Source organism: Nycticebus coucang, chromosome 22, assembly GCF_027406575.1.
Source record: "Nycticebus coucang isolate mNycCou1 chromosome 22, mNycCou1.pri, whole genome shotgun sequence".
In the NCBI taxonomy this organism is placed as follows: Eukaryota; Metazoa; Chordata; class Mammalia; order Primates; family Lorisidae; genus Nycticebus; species Nycticebus coucang.
The window spans coordinates 10092168-10114847 of record NC_069801.1 but is presented as its reverse complement, the minus strand read 5'-3'; the positions used below and the strand labels follow the sequence as shown (position 1 = coordinate 10114847).

At 43.9% G+C, this 22680-nt stretch overlaps 2 protein-coding genes across 4 annotated transcripts in view; both read right to left on the bottom strand.

Moving 5' to 3' along the window:
• Positions 1-22680, bottom strand: part of KAZN (kazrin, periplakin interacting protein) — a 1031394-nt gene that overhangs the window by 823762 nt on the left and 184952 nt on the right. The window lies entirely within an intron of this gene.
• Positions 13365-15774, bottom strand: LOC128574909 (GTP-binding protein 4). Its single transcript, XM_053575942.1, has one exon. The coding sequence runs from the start codon at positions 15753-15755 to the stop codon at positions 13854-13856; it is 1902 nt and encodes a 633-aa protein (XP_053431917.1). The 5' UTR covers positions 15756-15774; the 3' UTR covers positions 13365-13853.

Below are 22680 nucleotides of genomic sequence, written 5' to 3'. Positions count from 1 at the left end.
TTGGAGGACAGAGTATGAAAGAGATCACCAGAAATTTGCAAAGGGTCTCCTTTCAGTTATTGGCTGAAGATCAGTCCTGTGTGTGGGTAGGATAGAATTACACGGCGATGCCAAGAAAAAAAAAAAAAAAAAGAAAGAAAGAACTTGCAGGAGAGAACAGTTACCGGGGAGCTGTAAGCCAAATAATTCCAAGAGATCACGATAGGCACGATGGGGACGCTCTCCTGCCAACACAGAGGGACGTTGTTGGAACACAGGACACAGTTACTAGAGACTCCAGAAGGGCCAGGCTTTAAAAATGAAGCTCTTATAAAAATGATCCCCAGAATCAAGGCTACTCTAAACCTATCCAAACAGAAAACCTGAAAAGTAAGCCTTGGAAGAATTGAACTGATTTGTAAATGAATAAATACCTGCCGGAAAAATACTGAGCATTCTTCGTAGAAGCATAACAAAATCTGGTACCAAAATGTAACATTTATAATGCTTAGAATTCCATAAAAATTACCAGACATACAAAGAAGCACGAAAACCCAACTAATAGCCTGGAGAAAAATCAGTCTATAGAAACAGACCCAGAAATAACAGAAGTGATAATATCAGCCAACATGGCTATTAAGACAGCTGGTAAAAACATGTCTTGCTTGTTCAAGGTTGTAAAATAAAACATGGGGATGATAAGGAGAAAAATAAAATATTTAAATCCCAGCCAAATAGAACTTGGAGGGCTGAAAAACATGAAGTATCTGAAATGAAATTTCACTGGATGCGATTAGATGACAGCAGTAAAACTGTCCACAAGGAATTAACAAAGCCTTGGTAACAATGTAAGTCGGATAAATGTAATTTATCTGACGTTAAAGCTAAATAGGTATAGTTGGGGTCTCGGGGTGGGGGACTCCCAAGGAAACAATGTTTGAAGAAATAAAACGGACCAATTTTTTTTCCAAATTAGATAAAACTATAAACCCACAAATTCAATAATCCTGATAAACTCTAAGCAAGATAAACATAAAGGAAATTATAATCAAATTACTGAACGCACATACACACACTGTTAAAAAAAAGAGAAAAGTCTTAAAATCAGCCAGAGGAAAAAGGCAGGTTAGGTAAAGAGAAACAAAAACAATGATGTCAGATTCCTTATTGGAATCTATGCAAACTGGAAGAAAAAGGAGAGAAGTTTGGGAAGTCCTGAATATCCAACCTGGAGTTCTATGCCCAACAATATTATCTTCCATAAATGAAGTGAAGAAAAGACTTTTTTTTTTTTTTTTTGAGATAAAAAAAGTTGGGAGAGCTCATTACCAGCAGGCTTGCACTAAAAAGAGATGTTAGGAATTTCTTTAGACAGAAGGAAAATAACATTAGATGGAAACGTCTATTGACAAAAAAAAAAAAAATGCTTCCAAAGGGAAATATATATTTCCATGAACCTATTTTCTTTCTCATCTTTTAATTCATTTGAAAGACGATTGATGTTTTAAAGCAAAAAAATCATAACATCCTGCAGGGTTGTTAACATACACAGATAAAAACTATGATATTAAGGGCACAGGAAATAAGAGAGGGCAAATGGAAGTCTGTGGTTGGAGGAGTCGACGGTTGTACATCAAGTGTTACAACATTATTTGAAGGTTGCCTGTGTTAAGTTAAAGATGTATATTTTAAATCCTTGAGGAAGCACTAAAAATAGCAAACAAAAAATAATAAATAGGAAGTGGTTCTGAATCATGGAAAACAAACTTTAGGGCTGAGGATAGAGTTGGAACCACAGGACGGAGAAGAGGCAAAGAGCAGGTAGGACGTCGGAGCAGCGTCTCGCTGCACAGAAGACTCTACGGCCCTTTCCTGGCCAGGGGACAGAGCTTGGCTAAAAGAGAGAAAGATGAACTGGAAAGGACAAGGCCTGATTCCCGCCTCCTCTGAATGCCTGTTCTCCCACTGAGATGGTTAGAAACAGCCAGATGGATTTGGGGCTCGGTGCCTCAATGTCTCATATCCCACCCTGCCCTCTGGGACACAAATGGACACAAATAATTCAGAGAGGACCTGAGATGGCTCTATAGCCCTAGCTCCCTCCTCCCCCCACCTCCAGCCTCCTTTAGTGTCTCTGCTGTTGATAATAGGTCAATAAAGTCCAGAAATGGCAAGCAGGAAATTCACGGACAAGATCACATCCCCAAGACCAAACGATGCAAAGCCTTCTGAGAACCCAAAGAGAAGGGATAAAGAAAGGGCAAAGAAAGCCATCTGGATTTGGCTGATATTTACCCAGAAGATAACGCAGTTTTAAACCAGAAGTAACTGAGTTACAATCAGTGGAAGTGTGTGCTCCAGATCTAAGCTGAGTTCCATCGCACAAAGTTCAAAACAACAACTGACACAGCCGTGACTATGTATTTTTTAATTCTCTATATATCCCATATACATTCCATGTAAACAGGAAGGTGGGAGCACGCTGTTATATAAGGAGAACAGTTGGCAGGCACCGAAATAGCGGACTCATGGTCTATCACCAATCTCTGTATAATTCACGCCACATTTTCCACCACCATCCTGCTTTCCCTTGACCACCTCCCAGTGTATAGACACAGATGTGGTGTCCTCAAGAACAGGCATTTCTCCCCAAATCGTTCTAAGGGTACCCTACTTCCCAAGTCCTTTGCTTACAGATACACAGACATGGCTATCGACAAGACTCTTTAAGCCGATTCTTGGGAGAGAGAAATTGCTGTAAGCTCTTTTCATTCTAAGTTGGCTGATGGACCTGGATTCTCCAAATGCATCTATTACAACCCTTTCTATCCTTGTGCCAGAAAATTGCGGCTTGGCCACCAAAATTTGCTCTAAATTTCACTTTGTTCTAAGCTCAAAAGGCAAATTGCAAGTGTTAGGCATCCCATCCTCTGCTCAAACAATAGCAAGTTCCATCAGAACGTACCACGTTGTGTTGTAATTCCTTAAGAATCTGCCTATGGTGGTGTTGGGTAGTCATCCAGATATGATCAGGGCAGAAAACGGATGCAGTTAGGCTATTTTGGTCTGGTCCGTGTCAAGCTGCCCTGGGCTATTATGGGAATGAAGCTGATTTAGACCCTGCAGGTGGATGTTATTAAGACCTGGCTGGTAGTTGTTTTCAAGACTCGCAGGTGGGCTGTTTTGAGAACAGAGTTAAGACCCTGGAAGACTTCCAAGAAGAATCAGATAGTCCAGAAAGTTGTCTATAAAACCCAGAGGGCTGCACTTTCCACAGTGCCTGCGGTCAGTAGGACAGGGCCCAGCTTGCTATCCAAGCTGTTAAAACAGACTTCCTTACTTGCTAAAACTTCACTCGCTCTTTCTCTCTTATTTTGCTGGCTATCTCAAGTCACCCTGCTGCTCTAACAGTAGATTTAGTTATTGATTCAGTAACTGTCCCTTTCTGAGCTGTCCCTATAGCATCCTCTCTAGTGATCCTGTAGAGAGAGAAACACAACTAGCGGCTTCACTGATGTTAGGCTCCACCTTGTGACTTGCTGTGGCCAGTTAAGTGTGAGTGGACATTGGCTATGCCGTATCACAGCGGAATCATCACCAGCCATCCCTTGGCTCTAAGTTACCCGTTGGTTTTCCCATCTGTAAATGAGGATAATAATGTCTACCTCTCAATGAATCCCCAACAATAAAAAAAAAAAAAAGAAAAAAAAAAATAAAAATAATGTCTACCTCACAGAGCTACTGTGGGACTTAGATGAGACCGTTCAAATAAAGAAGATGATACAGTCCCTGTCTCATGGTAAACATGTAAAAAAAAATGTTAACTATTACATTTCTCCTTCCACAGTCTGTACCTGACGTCTTTAAGAGGCTGATATTGGTCATTGTTCTGTGTATAACTGAGATTAATTTTTAGCTCCTTGTTATAACTGAGCCAAAGGCTGCCCCTTGTGTACTGGCCCTAGTTTATTTCTTCTTTGCGGGGTCAGAACTGTTAGTTTACAAGCCCACCAGTGCCAAACTCAAATTTTATGCATCTAATCCCTTTAAACATAATTCAAATGAGGTGTGTAGGTATCTAGAGGGTATGCTTTGCATACCCCGCGAAAGTGCACCCAGTATCTGCCGGCCATAGATAAGATAAGCCCTGGGCCATAAAGACCCCAAGCCTCCACCGTTCTAGAAGCATCACCCGGACGTGTAAGTCTCTTGTGCACTCCCCCGCCCGCGGATATGGACACCTGCACCTCTGGGCCGTCTCCGAAGTGTTGCTCAGTGAAGCGTGTGTGCGCTACTGCCACCTGGTGGCCATCTCCAGCATCCCTAGAACCCCCTGCATCACCCATTTGTCCATTCTGTTTGTATTCGCAGTGACAGCTTGTCCAGGGCCCCATACACTACGAAAATGTAATGAATGCAAGCTGATAAGTCGTGACATCAGAGAGCAATGTCCCTCTCCATTTGTTTCTGTATATGGACCTAATCCCCAAGACGGGTCACCCCGTATCAGGCTTGTGTGATGAGTGATTTTCACTTTTTTGTCTGGTTAGCATCTAAAGCCCTCTTTTCAGACTCACCCGACCCCGGGTGTGCTTCCTTTGGAGCTGATTCCACACCCACATCCCAGAGGTGGGCACAGCGCCCCACCCTGGCCAATCTGAGCATTTCCTCTCTCCGGCTACAGTGGTGGCTGCAGCCGAGGCACATGACCCAAACACAGGCAACAGGTTTGATTTCAGGATTATTTGATAGAACTACTGAAAAGGAGACAAATGGCCTCTCTTTTCTCAGTGGGAATTAATAAACTAGCAGGAACGTGGAGCAGTTGGTGGCCTTTGGAGTTGTCACTCGAGGAGCTCTGCCTGAGAATACAGGTAAATCCAAAGGACAGGAAAGAGGTTCTTGACTGCATCCTCGCAGCCCCAGAGGATTCAGTCCAGGGGCAGGTGAGGGGGCAGGAAATTCCCTTCTTGAATCCACCTGAGTGAGGTTTCTGTCACTGGCAACCAGGAGGTTCTGAGGACGTGGAGCAGCAGGTACTTTTTCTTCACTGCAAGAGGTATCCCCGTTTTCATTTTTTTGAATGTCTGCCTTCCTCTATTTCAGACTAAAGACAACGTCAAGTTTTTATGCTGGTCCTTCTACGAGAAATAGGGTCTAAATACCGTCCTCCTGAATCTGGCTGGCCTTAGTGACATGGCTGACCAGGAGTGAGAGGCAGAAGTGACCTTGGGGTTTCTGAGGCTGGACCCTAATAGGCCTGGCTGCTTCTATCTGTGACTCTCAGACCACTCCCTCGGGGAGAGACTGCTATGGAAGAAATCAAAGTATCCTGAGGCCACCGTGCTTTGAGGAAGCCCATACTCGCAGACTGGATGGGGCAAGAGAGATGTCCGGGCATCCTCACCTGTCTCACCATCCAGCCCAGGAGTCAGATATATGGGGTGAAAAAGCCATCTTCAACATTCCAATCCTAGAAGATAACCTGAAAAGAAGAGCCAAGGAACCCAGACCCCCGCAGCGCAGACCATCTTGACCATTCACATCATCCCAGACAAGGCCCCGGGCACTGTGGAGCAGAGCTGAGCCTTCTCTGCATGCCATCCCCCAATTCCTGGCCCACAAAACTGAGACTGTCATAAGGTACCAACGTGCATTACTCAGTCTGAGGCTGGTGAGTCACACAGCAACAGATAACTGTGATAAATGTCAGTAACACCATCACGAGACACGCTTTAAACTGTAAGTTCCATGAAGCCACCGATGGTTTCTTTTTCAGGTCATCGCTATGTCCCCAGATTTCAGCACAGCACCTGGCAGACGATAGTGCTTAGACAAATAAATATTTGCCCAAAAGCGGGGGAGGGGGAAAGAATCAATAAGGAAAGAAATGAAGGAAAAGCCCAATGCCTCTTACTTTGTCACCTCTCCCTGTCCTGTCACCTGAGAATCCGGTGAGATGCACATTCTCCATTTGACCTGTAAAAATCTCAACTAAGTAATGTTGGTTTTAAAATGTATAATTGATTAGGAAATGAAGAACCAAACACATGCTTTCTTACCTACCTGAGATGAGGATATTGAGTCATAAAAACAAGTTTATTGGGTTGGTTGTTCTGCTTGGGAAATGATGCTCAATTTATTTCATGTTATTTTGGTCTACATATTTAAAGCAACATGTATTCCTCTAGCAGGCTTATTTATATGACGTGCTGATTTGAATTTCACTGCACATTAATGAGTATTTATTTAGGTTTCAGATAAGAATGGCACATTCATGGGTTGGCAGAAGGAAAAAAAATGACACGTTTCAACATTTTGCATCATTAGCAAAAATAGAAGGTAGACGTAACATGTCTTAATGTTTTCAGGAGAGAAACGGCAGCTTACCACATGGTGCCTCCGTTTTATGGATCAGACGAGGTATCGAACGTGAAATAACAATAATACGACCCTGAACTCTCATTTTTACGCAGACAAGTCCAGATGTCACCGAGAGGGGCTGTTGTACGTTTTTATAGAAAAATACACCAGATGAATCCTATCACGGGGTACAGCCTCGCCACAAGAAGCTCCAGGGATTTTATGATCTTGTGTTTATATGGTCCACAGATATGAACTAATGATCAAATTTATCTCCACGTGTTAAACCTTTGCTTTTGGTTATCTCAAATCCTGTGATGTATTTTGCATTAAAATGCTCACAAGTTTCCAGTTCTTGCTTCAGTAGGGTCTCATTAAATAAATGAGGCCTAAATAATTCAAGTATTTCCTCCCTCCCCTCCCCCGGTTGTTATAATAAAACTCATCTCCCAAGTTAAAAGTTGATGCTGGAGGCAAGGAGGTGGAGAAATCAGAATCCTTGTACTTGGCCGGTGGGAACGTAAAAATGGCGAGGCCACTGCAGAAGAAGATTCAACAGTTCCTCAATAAGTTAAATAGAGTTTCCACGTGAAACAGCAAGTTAGTTATAGAAGAGAAAGGGCTGACGATGGGTGTTTAAGCAAACACTTGTACATGAATGTTCACAGGGGTGATCTTCACGAGAGGCAGAGGAGGAAACGACCAAAATGCCATGAACTGATAAACTGATCAATAAATGTGGTATATCCACGTGATGGAATATTATTCATCCCCAGAAAAGAAGTGAAGTACCAATACGCGTGGGACACGATGACCCTTGAAAATGTTACGCTCCATCAAAGAAGCCTGATATGCAAGACCACATCATGCCATTTCCTTTTTAAGAAATTTCCAGAACAGGTGGCCCCTGTAGCTCAGTGGTTAGGGTGCCGGCCACAGACACTGAGGCTGGTAGGTTAGAACCCAGCCTGGCAGAAAGGACAGTGCGATGCCTGGAGGATAAACATGACCTGGAGGAGGGCCCGCCTGTCACAAGCTGGCCAGAGCACACCTTCCCACAAGTTGTTTTTAAGTGTGTGGGCTCTGTGGTCAGACTCACGCCCTGCCTCCATCTGTTCTGACCTGTGTCAGATGGGAATGGAAGTGACCTCACCTCTCAGAGTATCACTTTTCTTCTGCTGCCTGGTGATAATGCCATATCAACTTTATAGGAATGAGTATTAAGTGAATGAATGCAAATAAAGTACTTAAAACACCACATGGCCTAGAGTTCCTCAGTGCCATCATCCTGGTTGTGACATACGACCATTGTCTATTCCCACGACCCCCTGCAGGACTACTTGGGACGTTACTGTGAGAAGCTACCCTGCTGCAGAGATGAGCTCTCAGGGCCCAGCACCCCCCTAAGCCCTGGCAGCTTCCAGAGAATCAGCCCCTGCCCATTCTGGTGGGGACCCAGGGAGCGGCACAGAGTGGAGACAAGGCCACGGCCCATCTTCTGGTTTCCATGACACCCAGCTGCCTCCTGAAGTCCCTCCCCTCCTTAGGCCAACTTAAGCTAGTGGCGGATACCCGCGCCAAGACAATCCTACTTAATTCAGGTCACACAGCTCAAGTTCTTCCCACTATTTGTGACATTTACCTTCTACTTGTCAAGGCTTCCAGACCACGTGTGAACTCTCTTCCCCATGCCTGGCTCAGAGGGAGGTGATGGTAACCACCACCACAACACGACTGATGGCAGCTGCTGTTCATTATGCGCTTACTGAATGTCAGGCGCCATGCGTGCACCCTTGCCTTTCCTCTCCACAGAAGCCGAGTCTGGGCACTGGTGGCTCCATCCTTCTGCCGGGGAAGCTAAGGTCCCGACCATGCAGCCTCGTACCCGTGAAGGGCTCTACGGCCCTCTGGTTCTCCTTGCTGGAATGCACAGGTGCTGCTAGCAGGGGGCGGAAAGATGCAATATCTATTGCTGCGCTACATCTATGAATCTAAGATTGCAGCAGTTTGGTGTTCAAGCAACACCTCCTATGACCTGTAACAGGCATGGCCACCTGCACCTGCCACTGTCATGAAGAAGCTGCCTGCCCGTCAATCCCACCCCCTCCTTCCAAGTCAGCAAGAAAGACCTGAGCACCTCTGTGCAACCGGGCAGCAGACAGGTAGCCATTTGCACAGAAATAATCAGCGCTCTCACTTTTAGCATCTCTCTCTGCAGATCCCAGAACTCCACACAGCATTAAAAAAAAATCTCCATCCCTCTGCACTCACACCAAGGGTCCGACCCTGCATCATTCCTCAGGCTTCCAAACCGCTTCACTATATAGACCTCCAGCATTACCAAGGCCAAGTCTACTTTAGACCTGATAGAAGCTGCAAGGGAATAAATTACAATAAAGTCACCTTGTGAGAAACGGATGATGGCAAGATCATGGAGCCAGAGGCTTGTCTGCGCATGATGCACAAGTTTTCATTTGAATGCTGCGGTCCCAGGTAAAGACTGCGAGAAGGAAATGGGGTTTGGCTGGAGAAAGAGGAAGCAAAACCAAGGCCGTGTCAGGCGGATGGTGACAGAAGACTGAATGTCGTAACTATGGTCCTAATGGAATGTGCTTGCCATTGGCAGGAGTCTAACTTTACCCCTGGAACCAATTACTTTCCAGAAAAGAAGCTGAGACTCCGCGGTGTTTGGCCGTGGTTCAGCACAGTTCCAATCCGGTGGGCGCCCCAAGGCTGAGTTTTGTGGCTTTCAGTCTTGGCTGGCTCATTCATCCCAGGCCTCCGTTCCAGACTCTGTGTCACCCCAAGACCTTTCACCTCCTTGTCCCCTTACCTTTCTTAATTTCTCCAAATTCCCTTTTCCAGATGTTCTCATTTCCCACCCTTGTATTTAGCGCACACACGTAGACTAAGCTTTCCAAATGAGACTGCTGGCATCTCTGCCAGGACAGAAATGTCCCGTGTTTTCCTTCAGTGACCTTTCAGAGGTTAGGGGTATGGAGGGGAGGCCATGCTCTCTGTGATAAAACAAACACAGTGAAATGGGGAATAGAATGCAAAACGCACATCAAATGTTAAGATAAAACACACAATTTCAAAAGAGGTTCCTGCTCTGTTCCCGTCTTCACCTCGGGCATCTGGGTTCACTTTCCTGTTAACTGTCTTTCTGATGGCAAAGCTTGAGAATCCTAGAGATTTTAACCTCAAACCCTGGCACAGCTGGCCATTTTACGTAGCTTAGAGCAGACCAGGGCCTTTTAGTTCTTCACTCAGAATGAGGTGATGTTTGCAACTTTCTCCTCCCTTTCTTACTGAGTCCCTGAAGGCTAACACCTCCCTCCTACCTGAAGAAAAATGAGCGGTCTGAGTTAATTAAAATAAAACCTAAATTAAAGAAATTTAAAAAGTGACTATGTTTCCAAGGCTGTAAAACCAGAAATAAATCAAACCTAAGTGAATAAAGCCAGAGGGCCCACTTTTAATAATAGATAACATTTGCAATTAGGATGTCAATTATACCTAAGTAAGTATAACTAAAATGCTTGAGAATGCTTAAAGATGTGAAGTCTGTTGTAATATAAATATAGTACAAACTAATCTGCCAAACACTTTGTAATAAGTCTTATTTACTCATAGCAACAGTACTTTACCAAATTCATAGCAGAAGCAACAAGAACAGCTCTGGGATAGGAACCACTTGCTGTGTCTCAAGATCCATGTTTATTTTGTGTCCTTACAAAAGCTCCGTGACAGCGGTCTAATGACGTGCTTTTCACAGATGAGGAACTTGAGGACAGAGAAGGGACTTGTCCAAGGTCACAGAGGCAGTCACCGGCAGACTTGACACTGGAACGCAAGACCCTTGATCCCCACGTGAAAGCACCACCCACTCCGTGTTCATTTCTTTTACTTAGTTGGGGATACTAAGTAGCCTCTTTCTGACTTCACCCACTTTCTATATTTCTTTGTACCAATCCTGATAGTATCTGCTAGAAGGTAAACAGTATCCTAAAACAAGACAATGGTTGTTATCCATAAAGCCCTCATGTGGCAGTCACGTGACACTGCCTTTTGAGGCACCAACTGTTGGCTTCATCTACCTGTGACTGCCAACAGGGTTTGTCCCTAAGATGGGAAGCAGTGAACGTAGCAGTCAGAGCAAGGAGCAGGCCTCGTCCAGAGTCAAGAAGGAGGACGAGAGGACCCACTCCAAGTCTGAGGGTACCGGTGACAACCAGACTGTTCTTTTCGGGAAGAATCTCAAGAAAAACCACCCTGACCAGCTTCCTTTGCTTTGGGAGGCAGCAAAACTTCAACACCTGATGTCGATGGGCTGTTGACATTTTATTATGCATGGCCAGATGCAGCTTTGTAAAGCTCCAGGATACAATCTGCATGCAAACGAGATTTAAAAACTCGCAGAGACCTGGGTGAGCATGGGCAGGAGGCTCATTGCCAACAGTCCATGCCAAGGTGAAGAGCCCAGACCTGGGGAGGCGAGCTGCATGCCAAACAGATCCTGTGATTCCTGATTTTCACAGAGAGACATGGGGCAGGAGGAGGCAGAATGAACTGGAATCCTGGCTCTCTAGGGGGAAGGACTGCCTTGCTGCCCCACCTCTGACCTGGAGCATGGCAAGGGGAGAGGGTGCCCTGAGAAACACCTGCCTCCCAACGTCCCAAAGTGGGGGGAAGTTTTAAACCATAGTGCATGGTCCATAAAATTTATTCTGTGAGCAATTAAAAATTACATGGATATCAAGACAGCAGATTTAAAAGAGGAAAAAGGATAATCCTTTTGCCATAATTTAACCTATAATAACACTTCAGTTGAAATGTCTTATAGAAAGATGGGCCTTGTGGAAAGGGGCCCAGGGCATTCCATGTTCATATTTTATTTCAGTGGGAGCTACTCTGCCCCAAATTCAAATGAATATTCTTAGAGGTGAAATATCCCTCACGAAGAGCCCCCCTCCTTTAAGAGATAATTCCCATTGCAGAAAAGACGAGTGTCACTAATGAAGCTGTATTATTCAAAATGATATAAAAAGGGCTTCTCTCTTGAATCACTCCCTCTGAGGGCCATTGGCGGCCATGTTGTGAGGATACTCAAGCAGGCCACCTGCTGAAAAACTGAGACTTCTTTCCAGCAGCCAACATGAATCTACCACCCACGTGAGTTTGCCATCTAAGAGCAAATCTTCTAGCCACAATCAAGCCCCCAGGTGAGTATACTCTGGTTGATGGACATCTGACGGCAACCGCATGGGAACGCCAAACCTGTATCATTTACTTCCAGAAACTCAGTTTTAACCAGAAAATCAGCTAAGAAATAGCCTTGCTTGGGCACTAAATTATATAGATTGTATCTTGAAAAGCACATATGGTTTGAAATTGCCAGTTTAGTGTCTTCTAAAGTATGATTAAGACCATCAAAATCTTGTTACCCTGGCCACCCACACTCCTGTCTTCATCATTTTTTTCTCTCCAACCAGGAAAGAGCGTTAGTAAATGGAAGTGAAATCCTACAAGGTGGCTATGAATGATGTTGTAAACACTGTACATCAGGCATCCTCAAACTTTTTAAACAGGGGGCCAATTCACTGTCCCTCAGACCGTTGGAGGGCTGGACTTTTAAAAAAAAATAATGAACAAATTCCTAGGCACACTGCACATATCTTATTTTGAAGTAAAAAACAAAACAGGAACAAATACAATCACACCGCCTCATGTGGCCCGCAGGCCGTAGTTTGAAGACACCTGCTGTACATCATGGGAAAATGTTAGAAAACTGAGTGGACAACGTGACTTCAATATGTAGTCAAAGTGAAAAGAGGCTACACTGGGTACGTGTTTCGTAATAGGAGTTCTATTCACACATATAACTGAGATTATATACACACACGTGTGAAAGTGCCCAAAATGTTGGCAGGCTTTATCCCTCCTTCCTGTTAGGATCTATAACTTCTTTTCCTCCTTTCTATATTTTCCCCATATTTCTCACATTGAAACAGCCACTGGTTATGCGATTAGATTGCCATTAGCCATTAATTGCATTACAAATAAAAGTGAGGCTGATATCAGTAATGATTAGAAAGAGCCTAAGCGTGTCTGTATCTGACAGCATCTTCACATGAGGTCAGAGGCCTGCTGTTGCGTTTTGAGGGTCAGCCATGGGAATGTGGAATCATCTCTTTCCAGACATGGGTCCCAACAATGGGTTTATGTTTACTTGGCCCTTGATACCATCTGTTCACAGCCCCTCGTTCTATTAACATACCAACGGACAGGCTTCTCGAATCTCACACAAGATGTTAAGAACCAGGTCCTAGGTGATAACTCAGAGGAACCCATAAAAGCACAGCTTTGAAAGTATAGATTTTGGTGGCACAATGGAGTTGGATGTGCTGAAGGCATGTGGTTTCTTTGTTATAGGCTGAGGGAAAGGGTATAGGTTTGGTTCACACAGACGCCACTCTCATTGTTTCTGGAAGCCGTCTACTATAAAAAAAGCATTAAATTTCCCTTGAGATACTAAGCTAAGAAGTGAAGATTTCAGGTTATATAAAGTTATCAGATTTTTTTTTGGCATCAATTTTAAGCTAAGCCACTCACAGCAGTTGAGCTGGTGCCCATCTTTAACCAACTGTAAAGTGGAGCTGTGAGACCACAGACATCAGGCTAGAACCATAGTTAACAAGGCTTGTCGTGTAACCTTTGGTAAGTTCTTAGTCTCTGTGAACTTCCATTTCTTTAGCTGAAAAATAGAGATAATATTGCTCCCAGAAACACAGTGTCTGTAGGGTGAGACGATGGCTCTGAAAGTGCTTTGAGAAACTATAAAATTCTGGGAAAATATGAACTACTATGTTGTTGCTGTTATGACCACTGCTGCTGTTAATATCATCATTTTATGAATTTGCAGAGAAATTATTAGGCCAGGAGTTTTGAGGTTATAATATTTTATCATTAGAGAGAGATCAGTTCTTTTTTTTTTTTTTTTTTTTTTTTTTTTTGACTGGAGAATAATTTAATAGAGTATTTTAAGCACCGAGCTGACACCCTCACAAATCAGTCCCTCCCACCCCTGCAGTGAGAAGAGGAGCCTTCTGCCCACACCCAGGGGAGGCGCCTTCTTCACAGAAAGGACTATGCATGTGCCATGGAGCACAAGTTTCCTCTTTGGAGAGGGAACAACAAACAACATAGTCAAAACAAACATCAAAACAATATAGTCATCCCAATAACCACTCCAGTTCTGCAAATCTGAAGCAATTGATACTCCATTAAATGCAGGACCACTGCCTGCTAAAATAGCTGAAATATTACGCAGTGACAAAAATTCCTGCATCAACAGGCTTAACCCACAGTTTTCAGCAAGCAACAAGTGCTTCGGTTATATTCGTTGTTATTCTCCGCTTGCAAATTACAACTCCCATTTTATGAAACACCAAACCAAAGCAAGAAACTAACAACAAGAGCCTGCCTGTGCTCCCTGTTGGGGGAGGCTGCTATCTCCTGTCCTTTTTACCAGCTTTCCTCTTCCCAGAGAGCAAGTGCTTGGGCTTCATGTCGAACACGTGCCTGTCCGCCTCGCCTTTCTTCCCTAGGCGGTTCATTTTCTTCTGAGCATTCTTCATCATTGTCTTGGCTTTCTTCACCATCTTGACGTCCCGAAGACCAGAAACATCACGTGGAGTTCTAGAGCAGCTCCGACTCCGGGCCACAGAAGAGGGTGGAGTGGAGTCTTCCCGCTTTCTCTTCCGGGTGGTGCTCCGAGACCTTCTTGCCTGCACTGCGTAGTGGGCATTGTCTTTCCCATCCATGTCAACACCAAGACTACGCATCTCGTTCTCTAGCACCGCTCGCTGAACCTTCTTAGCAGTTCGAGGCATCCTGGGCCCCTGTGTATCTTTTTCCTTGGATTCCAGAATTTTCAACTTCTTTTTTTCTCTGATTTGTTTCGCCAGCTGTCGGATCTCCACCATCTCTTCATCCTCACTCTCAGACTCACTGTCGTACTCTCCTGCTGCTGTTCTCAGCTCTTCTTCTTTTTCCAACTCTTCCAATTTCTTCATTATGGCTGGATCAATAAAATCAGCTATATTATGGCCTTCCCAGATCTCTGGTATCTTATCACATTTTTCAGAAGAATTCATTAAATCCCAGTACTTCTGAAGATCCAAAATATAATCATCTCCCATTTCCAGCTCGAGATCTCGTTCCCTCTTCTTGGGCTCCTCCACCTCCATTCTCTTCCTGCGTGCCACCACGCCTTCTGGGATGAACGGGGGCCTCTCCTTATCATCTCGCTTGTTTGGGATGGCTAAATGCAGTCGGTTCAGCACCTCATTCACTTTACTGCCCTTCATTTTGGTTTCCACTCGATGAGCCAAAAGCCTGTCACAAGCCTCTGTTTTCACCTTGATGACACCCTCCTCGGTCAGGGTGCTGGTCTCTATCACAGGGAATCCTTCAGTCTGCAAATTCATGAATATTTTCTGATCGTCTTCAGAAAGTTCAGCTATTCTCTTCACATCACATTTGTTTGCCACAATTATAAGAGGCTTGTTGACGAAGAGGGGCCGGATGTTCTGGAAGAGCTCCAGCTGTTCCTTTAGCCCGTGGCCACACTGCTCAGACAGATCCATCACGTACAGGACAGCGGCACGCAGGTGGGCCAGGGCCGTGATGGCCTGCATCTCAATGGTGTTCCGATCCTCCAAGGGGTGATCCAAAATCCCTGGAGTGTCAACAACCTGCCAGCGCAGATACTTATAATCCATATGCCCAACAAATAGAGACTTGGTCGTGAACGCATAGGGCTGGACATCCACATCCGCTCTCGTGACCTTATTGATGAAGCTGGACTTCCCGACGTTGGGGTACCCACACAGAAGCAGAGTCCTTGTATTTGGATCAATCGTTGGCAAACGGGATAAATGCTGCCGCACTTGCTCCAGGTACTCCAGGCTCTGCCTCTGCCTCTTGATCACGGTGCACATGCGTCCAAGCGCAGCCCGCTTCAGCTGCTTGCAGCGGTACAGAGAGTCGCCGTACTTCATAAGCCGCACATAATCTTTAGCAACATTGTCCACTAGATTTTTGGCAATATTTATTTGTCCTAGAGCCAACTTGTAATGGTCCTTGTCGTAGAGAATATTCATCAAATCAGCGTAGAATGGGTGGATGTCATCCAATTTGGGGAAATCTGTGAGAATCTGTGAGAGTCTATCATGGTAATTCTGTTGAGTAAATTTGACTTTTCTCATGTAAAAATGTCTAATTCGATGAATTTGGTAATGTTTATGAATAACTGTTGGAGTCTTTCGTTGAGTCTTCGATAATGTCAGGTCAATAAAGTCCTTGGCAGACGGCACCACCGTTATCTTCTTGAAGTTGTAGTGCGCCATGCCGGCTAAACTACACGAGGGCACTGAGAGATCAGTTCTCTTCCTTTGATTGAGTCTGCGAGTTGCTCCAAATGCAATTCACTCAAACATGTGCATCTTGTAAAACAATAGGGTTTTATTTCATGTTATAATCTAGCCCTGAAATTAGGCTTTTAAAAAATTGTGATATTTGATTAAGAGGGTGGCGTAATATTTATTTATCCCCTTGCCCTTATTAAAAAGATGAGAAGGAAATAAACTAAACACAAACTCCCAGTTGGGAAAAGGAGGCTGTTGGCGGCTTAGAGATTCTGGCAAGTTTTCAGGAGACAGAAATCGGATAGTGTGGTGGCGGGTGGTGGATGGTGGATGGTGGTGGACGATGTCCAAGGATGGATAGCCACGAAGAGCCCCAGGCAACAGTGGGTAGAAGAGATGGGGGTAGCTTGGCAAATCCAAGGGCCCCTTCGCTCTGTAGAAGTCTGGAAAAACTAGCGTCTGGACACTACCATGTCTATCGGAAATATGATGAGGTGTGCACATGGAAAAAGAGATGAACCTAAATAAAGCAGTGGTTCTCAACCTTGCTAATGCTGCGGCTCTTTAATGCAGTTTCTGTGGGGCGTGACCCACAGGTTGAGAACCGCTGATCTAAGGTCTGTGTGTGGGCCAGGCATGGTGGTAACCCTACCACTGTTGGGAGGCTAAGTCAGGTGGATTGCTTGAGCTCAGAAGTTTAAGAGCAAGAACAAGAGTGGGACCCTGTGTCTACTAAAAATAGAAAAAATGGGTAGCGCCTGTGGCTCAGTGGGTAGGGCATGGCCCCATATACCGAGGGTGGTGGGTTTGAGCCCGGCCCCCGCCAAACTGCAACAACAACAACAACAACAACAAATAGCCAGGTGTTGTGGCGGGCACCTGTAGTCCCAGCTACTTAGAAGGCTGAGGCAAGAGAATCACCTAAGCCCAGGAGTTGGAGGTTGCTGGGAGCTGTGACACCATGGCACTCTACTAAGGGCAATAAAGTGAGACTCTGTCTCAAAAATAAAATAAAAATAGAAAAAATTAGCTGGGTGTTTTGGCAGGTGCCTGTAGTTCCAGCTACTCATGAGGCTGAGGCAGGAGGATCTCTTGAGCCCAAGAGTTTGAGGTTGCTGTGAGAGCTGTGACACCATGGTGCTCTAACCTGGGACAATAGAGTGAGACGCTGCCTCAAAATCAAACAAAATAAAATAAAGATTGTGTGTGGAAGGATCGGCTCACATCTCCACCTTCAACTACCAAAGGCCTCACAGCTGGTCTTTACCTGAGCAGACCAAAAACATTACAGCCCAAACAAAAACTAATCAAATAAACAAGAGTGGAAGGTTCTTTGTCAAAGAGATGAAACAAACCCTCAGAAGAGAATAAGGGCATCTGATGTGGATGTGGATACCCTAGAGCAGAACTGTAAGAATCCTGGCTCTTTGGGGGTGCTCAGACATCCCACCTGTTCATGATCAGGCAAAGCCTGCCATCCTCATGTACACAATTCCCTGTCCGCTTTTTCATCAACTCCATCCTTGAGTATAAACAGACCACCTAGGACTTCCCGACATGGAAGGCAAGTCTGAAATACGAAAGAAATAGAAATAAAACAAAACAAAAAATAGGGCCCTAGGGAAAACAAAGAGTTGAGGAGCAGAAAATAACATATAAACAAATCAGAGATTCCAGACTGCATTTTATCCACAAAACGAGAAAAGGGCACTTGTGGCAATGGGAAAAGCTTTTGAATAGTAAATCTGTGATCACCGAAATAAAAATCTAATACAGAGGCTAGATGTTAAATTTGAGGGTACCTGCAAGTTGGTAAAACAAGAAGTGAAGGAAAAGTTGAAGATAAACATAAGCAACAAAGAAAACATGCTAAACGTCCCAGAGAAAGAGACGGGGATAATGGAGAAAGCAGTGAAATGAAATAAAGAATGACTCAAGCTCATACCGCAGATAAGAACGTCACAGATCCGTAAGCTTAAAGGTGCCATTACAGTAAATAGCAATGGGAATAGTAACAGCTCAACGTTACTGAAGACCTACCGTGTGCCAGGCACCACTTTCAAAGCGTTGTGTGTCACGACTTTTAATTCTCCACAAAGAAATCTAAGAGGCAGCTCCTATTATCAATTCCATTTTAGGACTGAGAAAAATGGGGACATGGCTTAAAACCTTACCCAAGAGGCTTGGCGCCTATGGCTCAAGCAGCTAAGGCGCCAGCCACATACACCTGAGCTGGTGGGTTTGAATCCAGCCCGGGCCGCCAAACAACAATGACGGCTGCGACCAAAAAATAGCTGGGCGTTGTGGCAGGCGCCTGTAATCCCAGCTACTTGGGAGGTGGAGGCAGGAGAATCACTTGAGCCCAGGAGTTGGAGGTTGCTGTGAGCTGTGATGCCACAGCACTCTACCCAGGGAGACAGCTTGAGGCTTTGTCTCAATAAATAAATAAATAAATAAATAAATAAATAAATAAATAAATAAATAAAAATAAAAAACCTTACCCAAGCTACAAAACCAAACAACTGGGATTTTAAATCAGCCGCACAGGATCCATGGCCTGTACTCTTTAACATGATACAGTTGACCCTTGAACAAACAAGAGTTGAGGTGCTAACACCCCTTACAGTCAAAACTGCAAATCTAACTTTTTTGTTGTTGTTGCAGTTTGGCCGGGGCTGGGTTCGAACCTGCCACCCTCGGGATATGGGGCCAGTGCCCTACTCACTGAGCCACAGGCGCCGCCCCCAAGTCTAACTTTTGACTCTCAGAAATTTAACTACTGATAACCTACTGTTGACCAGAAGCCTCACTAGTAACATAACCAGTTAATGAACACATCTGTTGTATGTTAATAGGTATTATATTCATACTGTATTCTTACAATAAAGTAAGCAAAAGAAATGTTATTAAGAAAAGAATAAGGAAGAGAAAATATATATATATATTTACTATTCATTAAGTAGTAATGAAATAGGTCATTTTGTTGCTTCCATGCTGAGTAGATTGAAGAGAAGGAAGAAAGGGGAGGGTCAGTCTTGCTGTCTCAAGGATAGCAGAGGTAGAAAAAACTCCACACACAGACAGATCCATGCAGTTCGAACCCATGTTACTCCAGAGTCAACTGTGCTACACTTCACAAGTTGTCCTCACTTAGATAAACTACTTTGAAATCTAAGAAGTCTGAGAATGAGCAAAATATCCTGAAATCTTCTGGGGGAGGGAATGAAAGACTACTCTAAAAGAGGATAAAAATCAATCTATTAAGTCACTCACAGCATCCTATAATGTTGGAACTGATATCACAAAGTTATCATTTCCAAATTTTGAGAAAAAATACACATTTTCTACCTAGAATTCCATTTCCAGCCAATCAACTGTGAAGATAAAACAAGGATATTTCTGCCTCTGCAAGGATTTAGGTTTACCTCAACAACCTCTCTTTTTAAGTGATTGATAGATTCTTTCAGTTAATAAGAAGTAAAATTAGAAAGAAAAATCATAGGATTTTATTTTATGTTGAGACAGAGTCTCACTATGTCACCCTCAGTAGAGTGCCTTGGTGTCACAGCTCACAGCAACCTCTAACTCTTAGGCTTAAGTGATTCTCTTGCCTTGACCTCCGGAGTAGCTGAGACTACAGGTGCTCACCACAATGCCCGGCTATTTTTTGGTTGTAGTTGTCATTGTCTTTTGGCAGGCCTGGGCTGGATTCAAACCCACCAGCTCTGGTGTATGTGGCTGGCACCCTACTCACTGAGCTATAGGCACCAAACCAATTCATAGGATTTTAAACAGGTACTATGCCTAGGAGAGTACAAAAAGAGAGTCATAAATATTTGTGTCCAGGGAGATCACACAGCACAGATTGGAGTACAAGGAACAGGAGGAAAAGAAGCCCTCGGGAGAAGGGCAGCTAGAAATAAAGGGACATTAAGAGTTCTGCTACTTTGAGAATGAGATAAAATAAGCAAAGCAAACTTTTTGACATGATGTTACAAAGCTGTATACGGAGCAGCATTAATCATGTTCATAAAGAAAGGCTTTTTATGCTAAAAGTAAAAATAAAGTCAAGAGAATATTGTAAAGGAAGAGGGAGGAGGGTTTGAAAGTGGGAGGGTTGAAGTGGTGAAGGGAAGGGTAGGAATACTAATAACCTTTTCCTACAAGAGATATGGTCTGGAATTGATTAAACAACAAAATGAAGACATTAATTACATGAAGGTAACTGCTGTGGTTTGGATGTTTGTCCCCTTCAAACCTCAGGTTGAAATTTGGTTTCAAATATAGCAGAGTTTGGAGGTGGGACCTGATGGCAAGTGTTTGGGTCACAGGGGTAGATTAACGTCCTCCCTCCAGGGGTGAGTTCTCTATTAGTTCCTGTGAGACATGGTTGCTTAAAAAAGCCTAGAGCTCTACTCTTCCCCCTCCCCTGCACCCACCTCATCCTGTGGTCTCTCTGCACATGCAGCCAACTCTCCTGCTTACCACTGTGAGTTGAAACAGTCTGAGGGCCTCACCAAATGCAGGTGTCCGGTCTTGAACTTTCCAACCACCAGAATCATGAGGCAAAAATCGTTTCTTTATAAACCACCAGGTCTCAGGGATTCTGCTATAGCAACACAGAATGGACTGAAACAGTAAACGAGGGACTGAAAGTGGAGTAACAGTTATGCCGTATATCCAGAGGCCTCAAAAGGTTTTATCCCAGGTTACCTTTTTGTAGAAAAGTACTTGAAGATGAGGTCCACCAAAGCAAGGAGATAAATAAAGGGGAAAATATGCTACCCAGGGAATAGAGGATCCAACCGAGAGTGTGAAAGGGCAAGGAAATTTCTGGAATGAGGATGATGGGGACCCTCAGAGTAATGGCTGGGGAGCTCACTGGGAGAACCAGCCATCCAAGATGACTAGGAAGAAGAAGTTCTCCCTCCAAGATGAAAATATAGACAAGAGATCACCTGATGCACGTAGAAAATGAATGAATGTAGAAAATATTTACAGATGAGCGCTTAGGGATGGACTGCTGATGAATAAATGGGAAACTTCGGTGAGAGAAGGGCAATTATGAAGTCCAGAGAAAACAAAATGTGTGCAAGACAGGAAGTATAATGATGACTCAGCTGCTAATGAAATGTTTATATCATATTAACAGAAAATTCTGATAGACTGATATCAGACGAAATAAGGAAGAAAGTGAGGGCGAGCACGTTGGGTGTGGATGTGGAAGGTGGGGGCAATACGGCGCTATCTCAGTCCTCACTGTTCACAGTAAGAAATCAAAAGTTAGTCCTTAAAACCCCAAACTAACAAAACCAGAGTAATAGAGACATGGTGGCCAAGAGCTGAAAAAAATAGGTTTTTCTGGGTGAGCCGAGGAATGACGGGGAGGAAGAAGGGATAGGACACCTGTGTCTTTCATGTCACACCTCAGGGAATTCTCGGACTTTCCAAAACTAGGGACACACGTCCTAAAACAAAACCAAAGGGTAGATGAAAACTTTTCATTTTTTTTTTTAATTTCAGATTAATAGGGGAGTACAAACAATTAGGTTACATTATTTGCACCTGTTAGGTAAAGTCCCTATTGTGGTTGTGCCCCTCACCCGGGAAGTGTGCCGTGTACTTTTATATGACGGGCACAACAATGCAGTTATCTCCCAGATCAGTGACTTCCACCTGTGTTCCCTGAGAGGATCTTAACTGTGCCTTGAAAATTTTTAAAGGTCATTAATTTAATTACTTTTGAAATAAGTTCAAAGCACAGTTAAGTTCTTTTTTTTACTTTTTTTTTTTTCAACATAATTTGGGTGCCATGGAAGTTAGTTTCAAGTGTGCCCTGAGATAAAAAAGGTTGAAGATGTTAACCTAGATGGTTTTTTTTGATAGAGCATTGTGGTTTTAATTATAATTTCTTTGATGATTAGTGATAAGCATTTTTTCACACATCATTTGCTTTTGATATTTCCTGCTTTTTGAAAAGAGGTGATTTTTTTTTTTTAAGCTATGAGCTCATTTATTATTTTTTCGATGTTTTGCCATTAGGGACCATTGTTGTGAACAACATTTCCTGGCCCTGCAGCCATCCGTCCTGCCACGGTGGGGGATGCCTCTGAAAGCAGCTTTGGAACCCTGCTGGCCTCATTAGGTGACATCCCTCCAACTGCTCCATCCCAAGACAATTAGTGCAAACTGCAACTCAGGCTGACCTCCATGAGACATGCCCTTCCTTTCCGGGATACAACAGCATGGTAGCAGTCTAGCAGGAAAAAAAATTGAGCAAATCTAAGTGGGAACATGAAAACACAGCTCAAGTGGTTTCTTTAAAAACTTTTTTTTTTTGGAGGGAAGGGGAGGGCGAGCGATGGGGAGGGGGTGGGAGGGATAGTAGGGGGACCACAACTATGGAGCACATTGCAAGTACAAGTTGGTTCTATCATGTATAGAACACAAATGTCCTAATGCTATAATTGGGTGAATGAGATGAAAGCTATGCTGATTAGTATGATGTAAGCATTCCAATTTGTACAAATAATCAACACACTGAAAGGGGCATAAATGTATTTATGATCTATGTACAAAAGACTTAATAAAAAAATAAAATAAAATTTCACAATGTGACCACTCTTTGAGACAGAGTCTTACGCTGTTGCCCTGGGTAGAGTGTCGTGGCATCGTTATAGCTCACAGCAACCTTGTAAACCTACCTCCATCTGGTTTTAAGGCAAGCTGAAAAGAGAAAGGGAGGAGGGAGGAGGGGGGAGGGAAGGGGGGAGGGAAGGGGGAAGGGAAGGGACGGAGGGAGAGACGATAGCAAGAAAGGGAGGAACAAAGAGAACGTTTTTGCTTCCAGAAAATAAACTTCCATGGATAACCCATCAAAAATTGACTCTTTATAGCAACCTAAGAA